The sequence below is a fragment of the Oncorhynchus mykiss genome, chromosome 5 (assembly GCF_013265735.2).
Source record: "Oncorhynchus mykiss isolate Arlee chromosome 5, USDA_OmykA_1.1, whole genome shotgun sequence".
In the NCBI taxonomy this organism is placed as follows: Eukaryota; Metazoa; Chordata; class Actinopteri; order Salmoniformes; family Salmonidae; genus Oncorhynchus; species Oncorhynchus mykiss.
The window spans coordinates 44,837,693-44,854,276 of NC_048569.1; the positions used below are offsets into that span (position 1 = coordinate 44,837,693).

A 16,584-nucleotide genomic window follows, 5' to 3' on the forward strand; every position below is an offset into this window, starting at 1 on the left:
ATAGCGTTCACCTGGTCAGTCTGTCATGGAAAGAGCAGGTGTCCTTACTGTTTTGTACACACGGTGCATGATCGTAACTCAAATTCTGAGCAAAACAGAAAAAGCTGTTGAGAGGGTAAATCATGAGCTAAATCTGTAAATCATCAGCTGAGTAAATCAGAATCTTGTTCACGAAAGGGGTTGGATAAACATTTGATTAACTGTAGAATGGCCAGTCAGTATGTTGGATAACTGACTGGTCAGTCTACCTCCTCCACCAAAGTCTCTTGCCGCAGCCACCCCGTCTCACATCTGGCAAACAATGCTGCCTCCACCATGGCCTATGGGTTAATGTTCCAGACCCGTGAGAAGCACAAAGCAGACATCAATCTTTGTTTCCCCTAACTCAAACAGCCCATTCAGTGGATGTTTTTCTCCAATAGCTTCCTGTTTGGGCTTGTTAAGGCCCTCATTTCCCAGAAGGCCATAGGGGTGGTTGCCTTGGCCGCATAACGACAGGGTCAATCTCAGCTGAATAACTGAACCGTGGGATATTCCCCTTGGTGGGGTGGAACGACCGACAGGCCGGCCTGCCACATCCTGCTTTATCAAAGTGAGGAAGTGCAGTGAGCTGGGTGGAGCCCAGTAGCCTGTATTCAGCATCCCCCTCCCTCCAGAGTCCAGACATCACCTATCTCCACTCCACTGTATGACCCATCAACTGTATACCAACACATAACAGGGGTTGGGATTTGAGACCACATAAATATTTCATAATCACCATAGGCCTAAGTCTCACCATTCACGCTTGAACTGACAGCTTTCAGGCCTTTACAAATTCCCTGTCGTAGGAAACTTGAGATGTGAAAAAAGTGCTGTACAGAAACCCAGCCTAAACCCCCAAAAACAGCAAGCAATGCATGTGTAGAAGCACGGTGGCTAGGAAAAACTCCCTAGAAAGGCCGGAACCTAGGAAGAAACCTAGAGGGGATCCAGGCTATAAGGGGTAGAACATGGCCAAGATGTTCAAGTGTTCATAGATGACAAGCAGGGTCAAATAATAATAATAATAATAATAATAATAATAATAATAATAATAATAATAGGCCTAGTTGCCTACTGCATGTGACACGTCTTCGAGTAGCCTAATATGTCTGTTTTTTCACAGTTCATTGAGCACAGTTCCCCAAGGCTGTTGAATAATGATGATATCTGTGAACTTCTAGAACAAGGTTCCGGTTATCCCGTTTCCCCCTTTTAGGGAGAGATCAGGCAGATAAAAGCGATTTTAAAACACAATTACCACTTCCACTAAAGACCAGTGAGCTCTAATGACAGACATTAACACCCACAGCCACGAGCGCTGGCCACTCAACCAAACCTACCTATTATCACACGGCCTAGGCCTAACCAGAGCCCCCCCCCCCCCCCCCTAAAGAAAAATAGCTCAAAACCACTCAAACATAACTGCTGAAAAGTGTTAAACGAAGCAGGCAGTGTACTGTAATAACAGCGTCATAACATTTTTTCCATCGGATGGCTTGCTGATAGGTCATCATCTTTCAAAAGGTCAACTGGCCCAGGAACATCTGATAAAACACACGTGATAAACAACTGACTCCAGTCCAAGCACAACATCTAAGACATTTCCACACTCTGGCACTGGTTGGATTCCATGTCATACTGCAACCTCGTACTGAACATAAACCCAGCAAACCACCACACTCATATTACTCTAGCTCCTTTAACACACATCTGATGCACTTCAGTCCAGCAGCAGGGGAAGCGTTGCCACCCGACTTCTGGGATCAAAAGATTTGTTCCCAGCACAGCTGGAATGTCAGAGATCAGGTGGGTTCCAGCTGATCACTCTGTGCCAGACAGACCAGAGCATTCCTGAAGGAAGGCACGACTGGACATGCCTGATCAGAGTTCTCTTCTGGAATCCTGCCTAGAGTGTGAGAGGAGGCCTTGGAGCAGAGGTGGTTCTCTGCCCACAGCCCACAGCACTAGCTGCTCTCTCTAGCTACAGTACAAGCACAAAATAGGCCAAGTATACAATCAACGCACATTCCAAGGGAGGAGCAGAAGGAAATAGTTCATATACATTTCATGGGGGGGGTCATGGAAGATCACACAATCTTATCAACCGACATAAGACTTATCACCAACGTAACAACAGACAGGACAGAGACGGAGGAAGGTGCACTCAAAGCTATTATGCTAAAGACACATGCTGTTGTCCTTACCGTATAGGCGCCAATCCTGCAAATGCATAGGGTGAGATGCATGCACTCAGACATTGTCCACGGCTAAAGGCAAGCGCTTTCCTCAACAACTTAACGAGCCACTGACAGCAACAGACAAGAGGACACAGTCAGAGAGGAAGACAGAACAGAGTGAGACAGAGCAGCAGCAGGAGGAAAGCGACAGGACTCTAGTCAGAGTTATGATCCAACGAAGCCCATCGCCAGCTCTCAGCAACTTCATCTGGGAAGTAGAGGCTAGAGAGAGAAAGAGAGAGAGAGAGAGAGAGGAGAGAGAGAGAGACAGGAAATCTGTTCACACTAATTTCGATCAAACGACAGTTATGACACTGGTGATTCAGCAGACTATACGAGACCTATGGGTGCTAGGCTATGTCTGATCTACAAAGGGTTAGACTAGCGGATCACACATAACCGGTCCCGTCAACTCGATGTCCAGTTTGAAGATTAACAGGTCTTCATAATACAGTCAACATGTCCAGTTAAAAAAAAGAAAATCCTTATAACAACATGCAAAAAAACATCTACCGTCCTCCGGCCTTCCAAACCCTGATTCCACTGAGCTACAGTAAGCTGGTCAAGTCTGTCAAGGCCCTGCAGAGGAGTTTATTGGAAGCAGATCTGGAAAAGGTACCTCTGTTTACAGTCTGTTCTCTCACGGTCTGTGTCACACTCCTATCCTCAAAACCTTTCCCTACGAATGTGAACCAATGGGCTAGTCTCTCACTCCTTCCTGTCTTGGTAATGTTTTACAAACTGGTTTCCACACCGCTCACCAATAACCAATTTCTCAGAGTTCTTCAGGGACTCTTGGACTGCAAGCTACACTGTTGGATGAAAGGAGGCAGAGGCACTTGGAAAAGTCCACGCGTCATTATTATAAGGATGTCTTACTAAGACTGACTTGTGAAAAACAGAAGACATAAAAAAAGGACAGATACTTGACTCAAAACTCACTAGTCAAGAAAAGGTACTTATTTTTGTAATAGGCCTAGAAAATCATTGAGAGGACAGGAAGCGAGAGTGGAATGTTTGAGACTCTAGAACTGAACTGTTTTTCACCTGTGGTTCTAAATCCCATCCAAAGAAAGAGAGTTGAAATTAAGACTTCTAGATCCAAAATGACCTCACTTCCTTAAGAGGATGTAGACCTAGTTTATCCGATGAGTAGGCAGTTTGAGATAATGTAGCCTTCTGTACACAGACGTATTTTTTATATAATAACGAGGATAATAATGATGATACAGGGTGACTAATTCCCCACATGCTAGCACTATCAGACCCATACAGTATATTCAGATAATAGCCTACATAAATGTAATCTAAATGATATCTAAATAGGCTATATGGGCGATTCCCCGCCAGCGTAAGCAAAAAAATGTAATGATCTGTGAACGCTACATGGTACAGACGACATCTTGGTGTCGTTATACTCCTCATAGCATGCTTTAAAATAAGGACTATGTTTAGATTGTGAAATATAACTTCTCCCGTTCATTTATTTAAGATTAAATATATTATTATTAATAGCTCAAAGTACCTTTTTTTGATATTTCTTTAAAAAAAAAATTTTTACATATTGCTTAGAACAATATAAAATGATATGTGATACAACATCCTTCCTCCCAATGAAGTTTCAACGTGAGAATAGCTTATGCTGCCGTGGAAATCGCCCATAGACCAATCAGCTCAGAAAAAGATCTGCTGTGAAAAGATCTGAGGTAACTGGTCAAAAGTGGGGAAAATTAGTGGGGAAAAAAAGATCAGTATTGGGCTGCTGGTGTGAACGCAGCCTTTGTGATATCGCTGATCTTTCCCAAGATCCAGGTAACAAAACTAGGCCTGGCTGCAAGCATGAAGTGTGGCCATGACGTCAACTGAACCATGTGGATATTTCGTCCTATTGCCCTGCTCAGTCATTCAGGCATTGTGGACATTCAAATCTCTTCAGTGATCAAAGGTCACCATCTGATCATCTGCGTTAAACAGGTGGTGCTGCATCCCAAATAGCATGCTATTCCCTATAAAGTGCACTACTTTTGACCAGAGCTCAAAGGGCTCTGGTCAAAAGTAGTGCACTATATACATTTCTTGACCCGAATCAACAGCCTCTTTCATGGAGGTGACCTGTTCCTTCTGTGAGTTAAGGGCAGATAACTTTGTGCCATTCAAAAAAAATGAATTTGACAATGTCAGGTCAAATCCAGAAATGAATCCGTGTCCATAATACAACAAATGAAAGGACTGTGGTGATGGGAAAAGACAGAAGTTGTAAAAATGTGAATAAAATAACAATAAAAGAAGCGCCCACCCTCTCCTCCACCTCACACAGTGGAGGAAGCCAAGCTATCTGAAAAAACACAACTGGCAGTTGAAAGAACACTCGTCTCCGTGCCAACCGTTAAGGGCAACGGGTCCACCCATTCCATGTAAGCTGAAAATCTCCCGTGGATGTTTTTTTTTCCATCATAACAGCTGTGATGCACTGCAGGGCTCCAATAATGTTTTCCCTCAACAAATTCTATGGAAAATTGTAATCCTTGAGGTTAAGTAGAGAGTTGACTGGAGAGTGGAGAGCGAGTAGCTAATCTTTAATTTAACTGTTTATTGCCTGTGATCCAGTCTAGTGGGGTTCAGTCCCTCTCCATGCACAGTAATATCACTATCCTATCGTCTTGCCAACTCCTCTGTACACTTGGGGAGTTTTCAGGATAAAAAGAAAGGGAATGTAGCTAAGGTGGGGGGGGGGGGGGGGGGGGGGGGTACTTATCTAATCAAAACATAGTGTATTATTTTTCATTAGTTACATAAAAAAAAATATTTTTACATTTTTCCGTCCACTTTGACATTAAGAGTATTTTGTGTACAATTGTTGACAAAACAATATTACAATTCAATCCATTTTAACCCCACTTTGTAAAACAACAAAATGTGGAAAATGTCAAAGGGCGTGAATACTTTCTCAAGGCACTGACTGTGTCTTTAAGATATTTTCTCATTTCTCTCCATCATAAGGAAGGAGGATAATGAAAGTTCACAGAAGTAACAGGTCAAAGTAGACATCAGTTAGTTGTCGTGTTTTTACTGATATCAATTTTGTTTATCAATTCTTCTGCAAATTCATTGGCTACAATGGGAAATGAAAGTAGTTACAAACCACAGTTGGGTTCATAAGTTTGGACAGCACAATACTATACAGTACAGCATAGTAGAGCGCAGTAGAGAAGAGTAAGTAAGTATAGTTCGGTACAGTACTATACATTAGAGTTGAGTACTGAACTATACTCTACTGCACTGAACTCTACTGTAGGGCTGAGAGATATTTTGAATGAAGCTGATTAATTCCTATGTATGTTTTCGTGCGATATTCCAAATGCCTGTATCGCAGAATCGAGGTTGTTTGTAAATTTAGTTTTTATGAGCGTTCATTTCCACTTGTTCTCATGTGTTTTTTTTTTGGTCGCGTCTGCCTGCTCCTTCTGTGCTGGGCACCTTCCCATTTACACCCGAGATCTGTATATAATGACGAGATTCTCATGGTCTCCACCCTAACAATGGGAGTCGTTGTCCCAAAGGCAGGAAGGCAGGCGACAAGCTTTGGTTCAAAATAAGCGCATGGGGCTTATTTTGGGACAAATTTTTAGGAGAGTGAAACTTCTCTCTTCGCCTCTTTCTCCCAAGCCCCTCCCTCTACCACTCACAACAACAAAAGATGAGAGATCACTTCTTCCTCTCTGACAAACAGCTTCAACTCGCAATTTGGACACCGAAACACGGAGACATCATTTTTACTGTAATAGAGGAGAAGTTAACCTTTCCTTGTATATGCTTCAACTCCTCAAATTTCAATCATAATAGACAATAATAAAACGCATGTACCAATGAACATTCATTCTGGAAAATTAACACTGTTTGTTTCGTGCACAATTAAGGTACCACGTATCGCTAGCAACATTTTAATCAAATAAAGATTGTTATACTAGCGGTTTAGTCTGTGTTTTATAAATGTGCAATAAGCATAAAACAATTATATAAGGAATTGGCAACTCCTTCTCATTCCGAGAAATAAGGTAGGCCACTTTATTTCAACATCTGAACAAAGTGGACAGGCTGGCATGCTGTTGGAGGCAGTTGGAGACAGACAGAAGGGTGTGTTCATAACCATTCAACTGTTTTACCTTGTTAGCTGAATTCAGAGCTTGTGAAATTATACCTAGATCCAACTTGGCTAAACTTGATTTATAAGTTTATATTTATTACTTGTGAAACAGACGTCTACGTTCAGATTTGGTCCGGCGCAACCAAATGTCGTCATGCTTGGGGGCAAATAATAGCCAGTGCATAAAATAATACCTCAAATATGCAAAGGTGGATATTGCATATTTATACATTTGTTCCTATTTAGGATTCATCACCATATCCATAATTATGCATTTCAGTGTTGCACAGATCAGGAGTTACAGGGTGTAAATCCACTACACTTACTGTAGTTCAATAATCTAAATACATTTTGTCAGTGTCATGTCATAGCTGACACCCCATTCTTTCTGCAGACATCGTTGAATCTTAATTCGTTTCAGATATTTAACAGTTGAAAAACGTGGAAACAATAAAAATTAAAAAAAACTGAAGGAGATTTTACCAAAACTCTGTTGGCATCTGAACAGTTCTTCCAGTAAATGGTGTTTTTGTCAAATGTTCAGTGTAAATTGTTAAAAGTAGTCATTGTGCATAGAGCTGTATGGTTTGTTAAACTGTGAAATCAATGTTTTTTTGTTTGGCATACATTTTAAGTGAACGTGGAATTGCCCATACCACAACACCAAAGATAAAACCTCATCATCTGTAACAGTAATAAGAGAAGGCCTACCCAAACAATCCCTTTTTTTCCTAAGTTTGTCACCTGCCTTCCCACCTTTGGGACAATGACTCCCATTGGGGAGGTGCACACAGGACAAAAAGGGGCGAGAGAGACGAGACCAAAAATACAACATGAGAACAAGCGGACATAAACGCTCTTGGAATATCGCGCAAAAACACATTAGGATTCATCAAATTAATTTGATATATCGCTCAGCCCTAGTTCCTTACCAATCAGTGACCTTAAAATTCATCAATCAAGTAAAAGGGAGGAACTCTGCCATCCGTGGGGCGAGTTTGGCACGTGCTGTAGACCATACTACTTACTAGTGATACACCGATACCGATATCCGATATTTTCCTTGCCAAATAAACCTGATACCGATATTTAAAATTTTTGCGGCCTTTTAAGCATTCTAGCACAGTTAAATAGTTAACACACACACACGGACGCAGTGGTCTAAGGCACTGCATCTCAGTGCAAGAGGCAGTCCCTGGTTCGAATCCATGCTGTATCACATCCGGCCGTGATTGGGAGTCCCATAAGACGGCGCACAATTGGCCCAACGTCGTCCGGGTTTGGCCGGGGTAGGCCGTCAATGTAAATAAATATATGTTCTTAACTGACTTGCCTAGTTAAATAAAGGTTACACGCACACCACACTGACCAAACAGTTATTTTGTTGGCATTTACGTATGTCCCCATTACCAGTAAAACATAATCAAAACCTATTTCTTTCACTTACTTGCTGTGCTCTTTCGTTGTTCATTTGTTCAGTCGTTTCATTGTCAAACAGGATTTCTATGGAACGCCGTTTGGGTCTTTGCGTGTCAAAAAAGATACACGTAAAATAACACTATTTGACATGTGAAATAAGCTTGTTGACCAATCAGGACCTGAATATGACTGCATGTCACATAATAATTTAACGCGTTCAAACATTTTTTACGTAGTTATTACACATTGATTACACTCACTCGTATTTCATATGTCACAATGATTCATCGATACGTATGCTATGATCCTGGTAAAGTTGTCTTGTGAACCTACAGTGCTGGTCATAAAAAAAAAAGCTAGCTAGCTGATGGATGTGTAACGGCTAGCTTAGTTAGCGGTGCGCGCTAAATAGCGTTTCAATCGGTGACGTCACTTGCTCTGAGACCTTGAAGTAGTGGTTCCCCTTGCTCTGCAAGGGCCGCGGCTTTTGTGGAGCGATGGGTAACGATGCTTCGTGGGTGACTGTTGTTGAAGTGTGCAGAGGGTCCCTGGTTCGCGCCCGGGTATGGGCGAGGGGACGGTCTAAAGTTATACTGTTACAGATGCAAACAATGTTTTTCCCCAAAAACAAAAATCTGTTCCAGTAGCTATAGTTAGCTAGCTAACTATATAGCTTGGGGTCAATATTTAAAATAACCCTAATCTATAACACAGTTCTTATTTGATTAATGGTGGTTGGACCCATCGATGTGAAGCTAGCCACAATAAGGATTAGCCAAAATAGTGGCCTTTGCGGTTAGCCTTCAAAATAAAGGTATGGCACAATTCTACCATTTGTATTCATTTGCATCACTGCCAATGACACATTTATTTTGAAGGCAAACGCCGGTTGAGCCTCACTAGACAGATGAAGCTAGCTGGCTGCTAATAACATTAGCTTTGGGAAACAGGGTTAAGTAGCTGGCTAGCTATTTATTTATTGAACTGAAGTTCAATTTCAATAGGCGAATAACAAGCGGCAACCTAGCTAATACTTACTCACAAGGATTCCTAAATCATTGCTAAGAATAATGAAAATGACTACAGTTTCTACTGGTCATTGTTTTCAGGCTGGTTGTATTGGTGCTAGCTAGGTAACGTTACCAAGCTAAAGCTAGCTACCCCAGAAGTTTAGGTCGAGCAAATGATGCTTTACTACCAACACGGTATTGTAAACACATCGTTCGTGGCTGGTGTTTGCAGACTTTTTTTTGTATAGCTTTGACAGTGCTACTGTATCTTTTTTGACACAAGCAAAGCTCTAAACGGTGTTCCATAGTGTGTATTTTGTGAAGTTAATAGCAGTGATGCTATTACTGTGTAACTCCGGTAGGATAACATCTGAAAAATAGCGCACTTGGTAGTGTGTACCGGTGCTAGGCCAAGCGGCGAAAGCCAACATCACCCACAACAGAGACCGATTGATTGTCAAGGGCAATGAATTCCATTATCTTGACGTTAATGGATTTCACCTTTGAATTGTCTCGCTGAAATTTTCTTACTCTTTCAAATGACTGCTCGACTTTTTGACTGCTCGAGCCACACAGCAGACGTTGTGTGCTAGGTTAGGAATGCTGTGTTGCACGTGTAGTATTACATTTTATGTGGCGTCATTACGTTCTATTGGTATTCACGTCAGCTTTGACATCGGTTTTTCACATTGGTGTTAAACTAGACATCGGGCCGATACTGATGTTGGCATTTTTAGTTAATATTGGCAGATTCCGATATGTTCACCGATATATCGTGCATCCCTAACATTTACCAAGAGAGTTTTCATCTAGATTTTTCATAGCTGTCTATTTACCACCACAAACCGATGCTGGCACTAAGACCGCAATCAACGAGCTGTATAGGGTCATAGGCAAAACCAAAAATTCTCATCCAGAGGCGGCGCTCCTAGTGGCCGATGATTTTAATGCAGAAAACTGAAATCAGTCTTATGTCATTTCTACCAGCATGTTACCTGTGCAACTAGATCATATTTACTCCACACACAGTGACGCATACAAAGCTCTCTCTCACCCTCCATTTGGCAAATCTGACAATAACTCTATCCTCCCGATTACTGCTTACAAGTAAAAACTTAAATCAGCAAGTACCATTGACGCGCTCAATATGAAAGTGGCCTGATGAAGCAGTAGCTAAGCTACAGGACGATTTTGTTAGCACAGACTGGAATATGTTCCGGGACTCATCTGATGGCATTAAAGGAGTTTACCAATCAGTCACAGGCTTCATTAATAAGTCTATCAACGACGTTGTCCCCACAGTCACTGTACGTACATATCCCAACCAGAAGCCATGGATTACAGGCAACATCCGCACTGAGCTAAAGGCGAAAAGCTTAAGCTTTCAGGAAGCAGGACACTAACCCAAACGCTTATAAGAAATCCTGCTATGCCCTCTAAAAAACCATCAAACAGGCAAAGCGTCAATACAGGGCTAAGATCGAATCCTACTACACCGGCTCTGAAGCACATCGGATGTTACAGGGCTTGCAAACTACTATGGATTACAAAGGAAAACTCAGCCGCGAGATGCCAGTGACATGAGCCTACCAGACGAGTGAAATACCTTCAATGCTAGCTTCGAGGCAATCAACACTGAACCATGCGTGAGATCACCAGCTGTTCCGGACGAATGTGTGATCATTCTTTCCGTAGACGATTTGAGTAAGACCTTTAAACAGGTTAACATTCACAGGGCTGCAGGACCATACAAATTAACAGGATGTGTACTCAAGAGCATGTGCTGACCAGCTGGCAACTGTTTTCACTGACATTTTCAACCTCTCCCTGACCCAGTCTGTAATACCTACGTTTCAAGCTGACCACCATAGTCCGTGTGCCCAAGAACGCAAAGGTAACCTGTCTAAATTACTATTGCCCCGTTGCACTTACTTCTGTAGCCATGAAATGCTTTGAAAGGCTGGTCATGGCTCACATCAACACCATCACCCCAGACACCCTGGACCCACTCCAATTCGCATACCACCCGAACAGATCCACAGATGACGCAATCTCTCTTGCACTCCACACTGTCCTTTCACACTTGGACAAAGCAACTCCTATGCGAGAATGCTGTTCATTGACTACAGCTCAGTGTTCAACACCATAGTGCCCTCCGATCTCATCACTAAGCTAAGGACCCTGGGACTGAACACCTCCCTATGAAACTGGATCCTAGAGTTCCTGACAAGGTAGGCAACAACACATCCACCACGCTGACCCTTCAACATGGGGGGCCCATCAGCGGTGCATGCCTAGTCCCCTCCTGTACTCCATTTTCACCCACATGGCATCCAACAGCGAGGCACTACAGAGGGTTCTGCGGACAGCTCAGTACATCACTGGGGCTGAGCTCCCTGCCATCCAGGACCTCTATACCAGGCGGTGTCAGATGAAGGCCCTAAAAATGATCAAAGACTCCAGCCACCCGAGTCATAGACTGTTATCTCTGCTGCCGCAACAGGACCCTGAGCAGCTTCTACCCAAGCCATAAAATTGCTAAATAGTTCATTAAATAGCTACCCGGACTATCTGCATTTACCCATTTTGCACTAACTTTTTTGCCTCATCACATACACTACTGCTACAGTTTACTACTGCTACAATTTACTATCGGTCACATTATTCGTAGTTATATGTATGGCTCCCGAGTGGCGCAGCGGTCTAAGGTACCACATCTCAGTGCTAGAGGCGTCACTACAGACCCTGGTTCGATTCCAGGCTGTATCACAACTGGCCATGATTGGGAGTCCCATAGGGCGGCGCACAATTGGCCCAGCGTCGTCAGTCATTGTAAATACGGATTTGTTCTCAACTGACTTGCCTAGTTAAATAAAGGTTCAATAAAAATATACACATCTACCTCAATTACCTGGTTCAAAAAGTTATTGTTACTCATTATGTATCTATTATTACTTTTTTGCTTTTCTATTATTTCTCACCCCCAAAAAATCTCTGCATTGTTGGGAAGGGCCCGTAAGTAAAAATGTGACTGTTAGTCCACACCTGTTGTTTAATGGATTTGATTTCACTGCAAGATCATTATCTTTCCCTTGGATGGTTTGCAGCCAACATTTGCAGTGATATTTTCAGCCTAGTTACTCCTTTAGGAAGAGCTCCATCCTACGACAACTTCTTATCAGTTCTTCCCATGGGAGAAAACACAAGGACCTTTACAGTTCAAGGGACAACGAGCTAATGAATGGAGTAATTCTGCATTCATGCAGGAGTACTGAACTTCGTGGATATGCCTGTAAACTAAGAAAAAGACAGTCATACTGACATACAGGTCAAAAGCATTAGCCATATAGCCCCTAAACACAAACAGGGCTGGTATAGACAGCCCCCTCGATGGCCACAATCTTGCGATGTCCACCATACCCCATTCTGACCCCTAGAATGTCTTCAGACATTTACATGAGCTTACCTTATGGGTGGCCATCTCCTTCGACAAAGCAGAATCAATGAGTCAGCCAGCTAACTTTCATACATATTTGGAAATACGGTGCCTTCATTAAGTATTCATACCCCTGGACTTGTTCCACATTTTGTTGGGTTACAGACTGAATTTAAAATAGATTACATTTAGATTTGTCACTGGCCTACACACAATACTCCAGAATGTCAAAGTGGAATTATGTTTTTCAAAAACGTCACAAATGAATAAAAAAAGAAGAGTTTAAATGTATTGAGTCAATAAGTATTCAACCCCTTTGTTATGACAACTCTACATTAGTTCAGGAATAAAAATGTGCTTAACAATTCACATATTAAGTTGCAATAATAGTGTTTAACATTATTTTTGAACGACTACCTCATCTCTGTACACATACAACTGTCTGTAAGGTCCCTCAGTCAAGTAGTGCATTTCAAAAACACATTCAACAGCAAACACCAGAGGTTTTACAATGCCTCACAAAGGCAGGCACCTATTGGTAGATGAAAAAATAAAAAAGCTGACGTTGAATATAATTTCTTTTTTTTTAATTGTACAACATGGATCCTGTTTGCAACAAGGCACTAAAGTAATACTACAAAAATGTGGCAAAGGAATTAAGCTTTGGTTCTGAATAGAAAGTGCTTGGTTTGACGCAAATCCAATAAAACCCATTACTGAGTACCACTCTCCATATTGTCAAGCCAAGTAATGACTGCATCATGTTATGGGTATTCTTGTAATCGTTAAGAACTGGGGAGGTTTTTTGAGGATAAGAAAGAAACAGAATGGAGCTAAGCACAGGGAAACTCTTAGAGGAAAATCTGGTTCAGTCTGCTTTCCACCAGACACTGGGATATGGATACACCTTTCAGCGCGACAATGTCCTAAAACACATGGCCAAATGCACATTTGGCATTTCACAGTAAGGTCTACACTTGTTGTATTCAGTGCATGTGACAAATAAAGTTAGATTTGACATTGGAGTTGCTTACCAAAGAGTCCATTTCTGAGTGGCCAAGTTGAGAGAAATGAGAAATGACATTTACTGGAAAATATATGGCAAGACCTGAAAATGGTTGTCTAGCAATGATAAACAATTAATTTGACAGAGCTTGAAGAATTGTGAAAAGAATAAATAGCCAAATGTTGCACAATTCCAGGTGTGCATAGAAGGCTAGCATCCCGGAGTCGCCTATTCTTCACTGTTGACGTTGAGACTGGTGTTTTGTGGGTACTATTTAATGAAGCTGCCAGTTGAGGACTTGTGAGGCGTCTGTCTCAAACTAGACACTAATGTACTTGTCCTCTTGCTCAGTTGTGCACCGGGGCCTCCCACTCCTCTTTCTATTTTGGTTAGAGCCAGTTTGCGCTGTTCTGTGTACGAGATCTTCAGTTTCTCTGCAATTTCTTGCATGGGAATAGCCTTCATTTCTCAGAACAAGAATAGACTGACGAGTTTCAGAAGAAAGTTATTTGTTTCTGGCCATTTTGAGCCTGTAATTAAACCCACAAACGCTGATGTTCCAGATTCTTAACTAGTCTAAAGGCAAGTTTAATTGCTTCTTTAAATCAGAACAACAGTTTTCAGCTGTGCTAACATAATTGCAAAACGGTTTTCTAATGATCAAGTAGCCTTTTAAAATTATAAACTTGGATTAGCTAACACAACGTGCCATTGGAACACAGGAGTGATGGTTGCTGATAATGGGCCTCTGTACGCCTATGTATATATTACATTTTTTTTTAAATGCTGTTTCCAGCTACAATAGTAATTTACAACATTAACAATGTCTACACTGTACTTCTGATGATTTGTATGTTATTTTAATGGACCAAAAAAAGTGCTTTCTTTCAAAAACAGGGACATCTCTAAGTGACACCAAACTTTTGAATGGTAGTGTACATACATACATACATACATACATACATACATACGATGAAGACCATATAATGTGATAAAAAAATATTAGAATGAGCTCAAGCTTTAAACAGCCGGTCTAATAGCCATTATGACTAGGCTACTAGCCTATTATGGCTAAAACTACAGGCAGTCCAAGATTGTTTGTTGGCCCAGTTTTAATGGTTGCAATTTTTGTTGGTGTAAAATGGTCAATAAACTAGCGCTCCTCCAAGCAGATCAGATCGATAGACTGACCCCAAAAGCCTTTATACGGTGTTCAATCAATCAATTATAAAACACCAAAAACTGGCTAATTGTCTGAAGTTAAGGTAAACTAAAGTCACACATGGCAGCATGAAAAGCAGAGGAATATACCATACCAGATAATCCATGAAATTCTTCAGTTTGACGTGCTCTTCAAAAAAAATGAGATTTCAACTACGAAGTTGGTTGGGGTCGGCGTATTCCAGGTAAAATGGATGCATTCAAATATTGTTTTGGTGTAAACTATTTAGCCTTTGTATTCCCCACCTTGGCCAAAAACAGCAATATAGACACTATGTGTGCAGAGCGTGTTGGTTTCGACGCGTTGAAACTCTGTGGGTTATGCAATTGCTATTTTCTTATAGACTAGCTAACATAAATCTAAACATGATATTCTATGCACGACCTTCTTTTCACCTGGCTTTGTTTTGGTCTTTATCCCTAGCAAGAATCCGATTTTGGGCTGTACAGGATATGTTGCAGGAAGTATGGATAGTTTTTTCAGGGTCTTCACTAGTTACCACAGACACTAAGTCAAAATGATGGCTAAACCCGCCCATTTCTATAATTTATTTTCGTAAAATCCAATTTAAACCTAACATTAACCACACTGATAATCTTATTGCTAACACTACCCTTATATTAAGACCAAAAATCACGTTTGTCTTTTTATGGATTTTTACGATATAGCCATTTTATATAGCCATTTTGTGGCTGTGGTAACTAGTGATAGACCTTTATCAGGCGTAGCATTATGAAAGATATTCGAGCGAAACGGTGATATCCGGCTATAGTCTTAATTTGGATACACCTGACTATATGATATATCGCAGACATTTTAAACCCTATACATCAAAATAAATGTTGTTGATGCTATATTATCGATTAAAGTTGGATGGGTTCAAATCAAAACCTCAACCACCGTTTTGGAACTTGGTCGAAACCCGGAAACGTACTTAAGTTGGTTTTCTTGAATTTTATGACCTCCCCCACTCGTCATTTGACGTCGCGTGACCTTTGTACAGTATTTGCTTCATTTACTTGAACGATTAAACATTTTTGCAAGGCTGTCCCATTTGCTACACTAAACCAGTCACCATCGTTACATCAGGGTTTTATTATTTGAAAACCATGACAATTAACTGTATCTTCAAAGTAAGAGAATTTCCTCCCACCAATAATGTGCGTGTCTTGACCTCTAGTGGTTTATACGAGACGATACAAGTTGTGCTTGGGGCACTCTGTTCATGGGGCACTCTCTTCACAATGTTGATATCAGCAAACCGCTCGACCACATGATGTGATACAGGTGGTTTGTGGTAGTGAGGCAGGTTGGATGTATAGCCAAATTCTCTAGAGAAATTAACATTACATTCTCTGGCAACAGCTCTGATGGACATTCCTGCAGTCAGCAAACCCATTGCACACTTCTTGATATGCCACACCTGTCAGGTGGATGGATTATCTTGATAAAGGAGAAATGCTCAATAACAGATGTAAACAAATGTGTGTGCAACATTTTAGAGAATGCTTATGGAACTTCTGGGATATTTTATTTCAGCTCATGAAACATGGAACCAACACTTTACATGTTGCGTATATATTTTTGTTCAGTATAATTTACAAATGAAGCAATTTTGATTAGTGAGTCTGCCATATCAGAGGCAGCAGATTGATGACCAGGGATGTTATCTTGATAAGTGCACGAATTGGGCCATTTTCCTGTCCTGCTTACCATTCAAAATGTAATAAGTACTTTTGGGTGTCAGGGAAAATGTATGGAGTACATTATTTTCTTTTGGAATGTAGTGGAGTAAAAGTTGTCAAACATATAAATAGTGAAGTACAGATACCCTCAAAAACGACTTAATTGGTACCCCTCAGAACCTGGTTCCTCTCTAGGTTTGTTCCTAGGTTCCTTCCTTTCTAGGGAGTTTTTCATAGCCACTGTGCTTTTACATCTGCATTGCTTGCTGTTTGGGGTTTTAGGCTGCGTTTCTGTGTAAGCACTTTGTGACATCTGCTGATGTAAAAATTGCTTTATTAACTGGGTCGTTCGAGCCCTGAATGCTGATTGGCTGACAGCCATGGTATACCACGGGTATTAC

The 16,584-nt window shown here is 41.3% G+C and overlaps 1 protein-coding gene across 3 annotated transcripts in view; it reads right to left on the reverse strand.

Annotated features, from left to right (window-relative positions):
* Positions 1-15,379, reverse strand: part of arl15b (ADP-ribosylation factor-like 15b) — a 73,304-nt gene extending 57,925 nt beyond the window's left edge. Inside the window, exons 1-2 of one of the 3 annotated variants that reach the window (XM_021603075.2) lie at positions 14,593-15,379; positions 2,229-2,483 (exon numbers count right to left, since the gene is read on the reverse strand). In XM_021603075.2, the coding sequence (XP_021458750.1) occupies positions 2,229-2,282 (54 nt within the window). In that variant the 5' untranslated portion in view covers positions 2,283-2,483; positions 14,593-15,379. Of the gene's footprint in view, positions 1-2,228; positions 2,484-2,880; positions 3,052-14,592 lie in introns of those variants that run through there. The other 2 variants (XM_036977639.1, XM_021603076.2) reach the window with 2 other exon arrangements.
* Between the last annotated feature and the right edge of the window lie 1,205 nt (positions 15,380-16,584).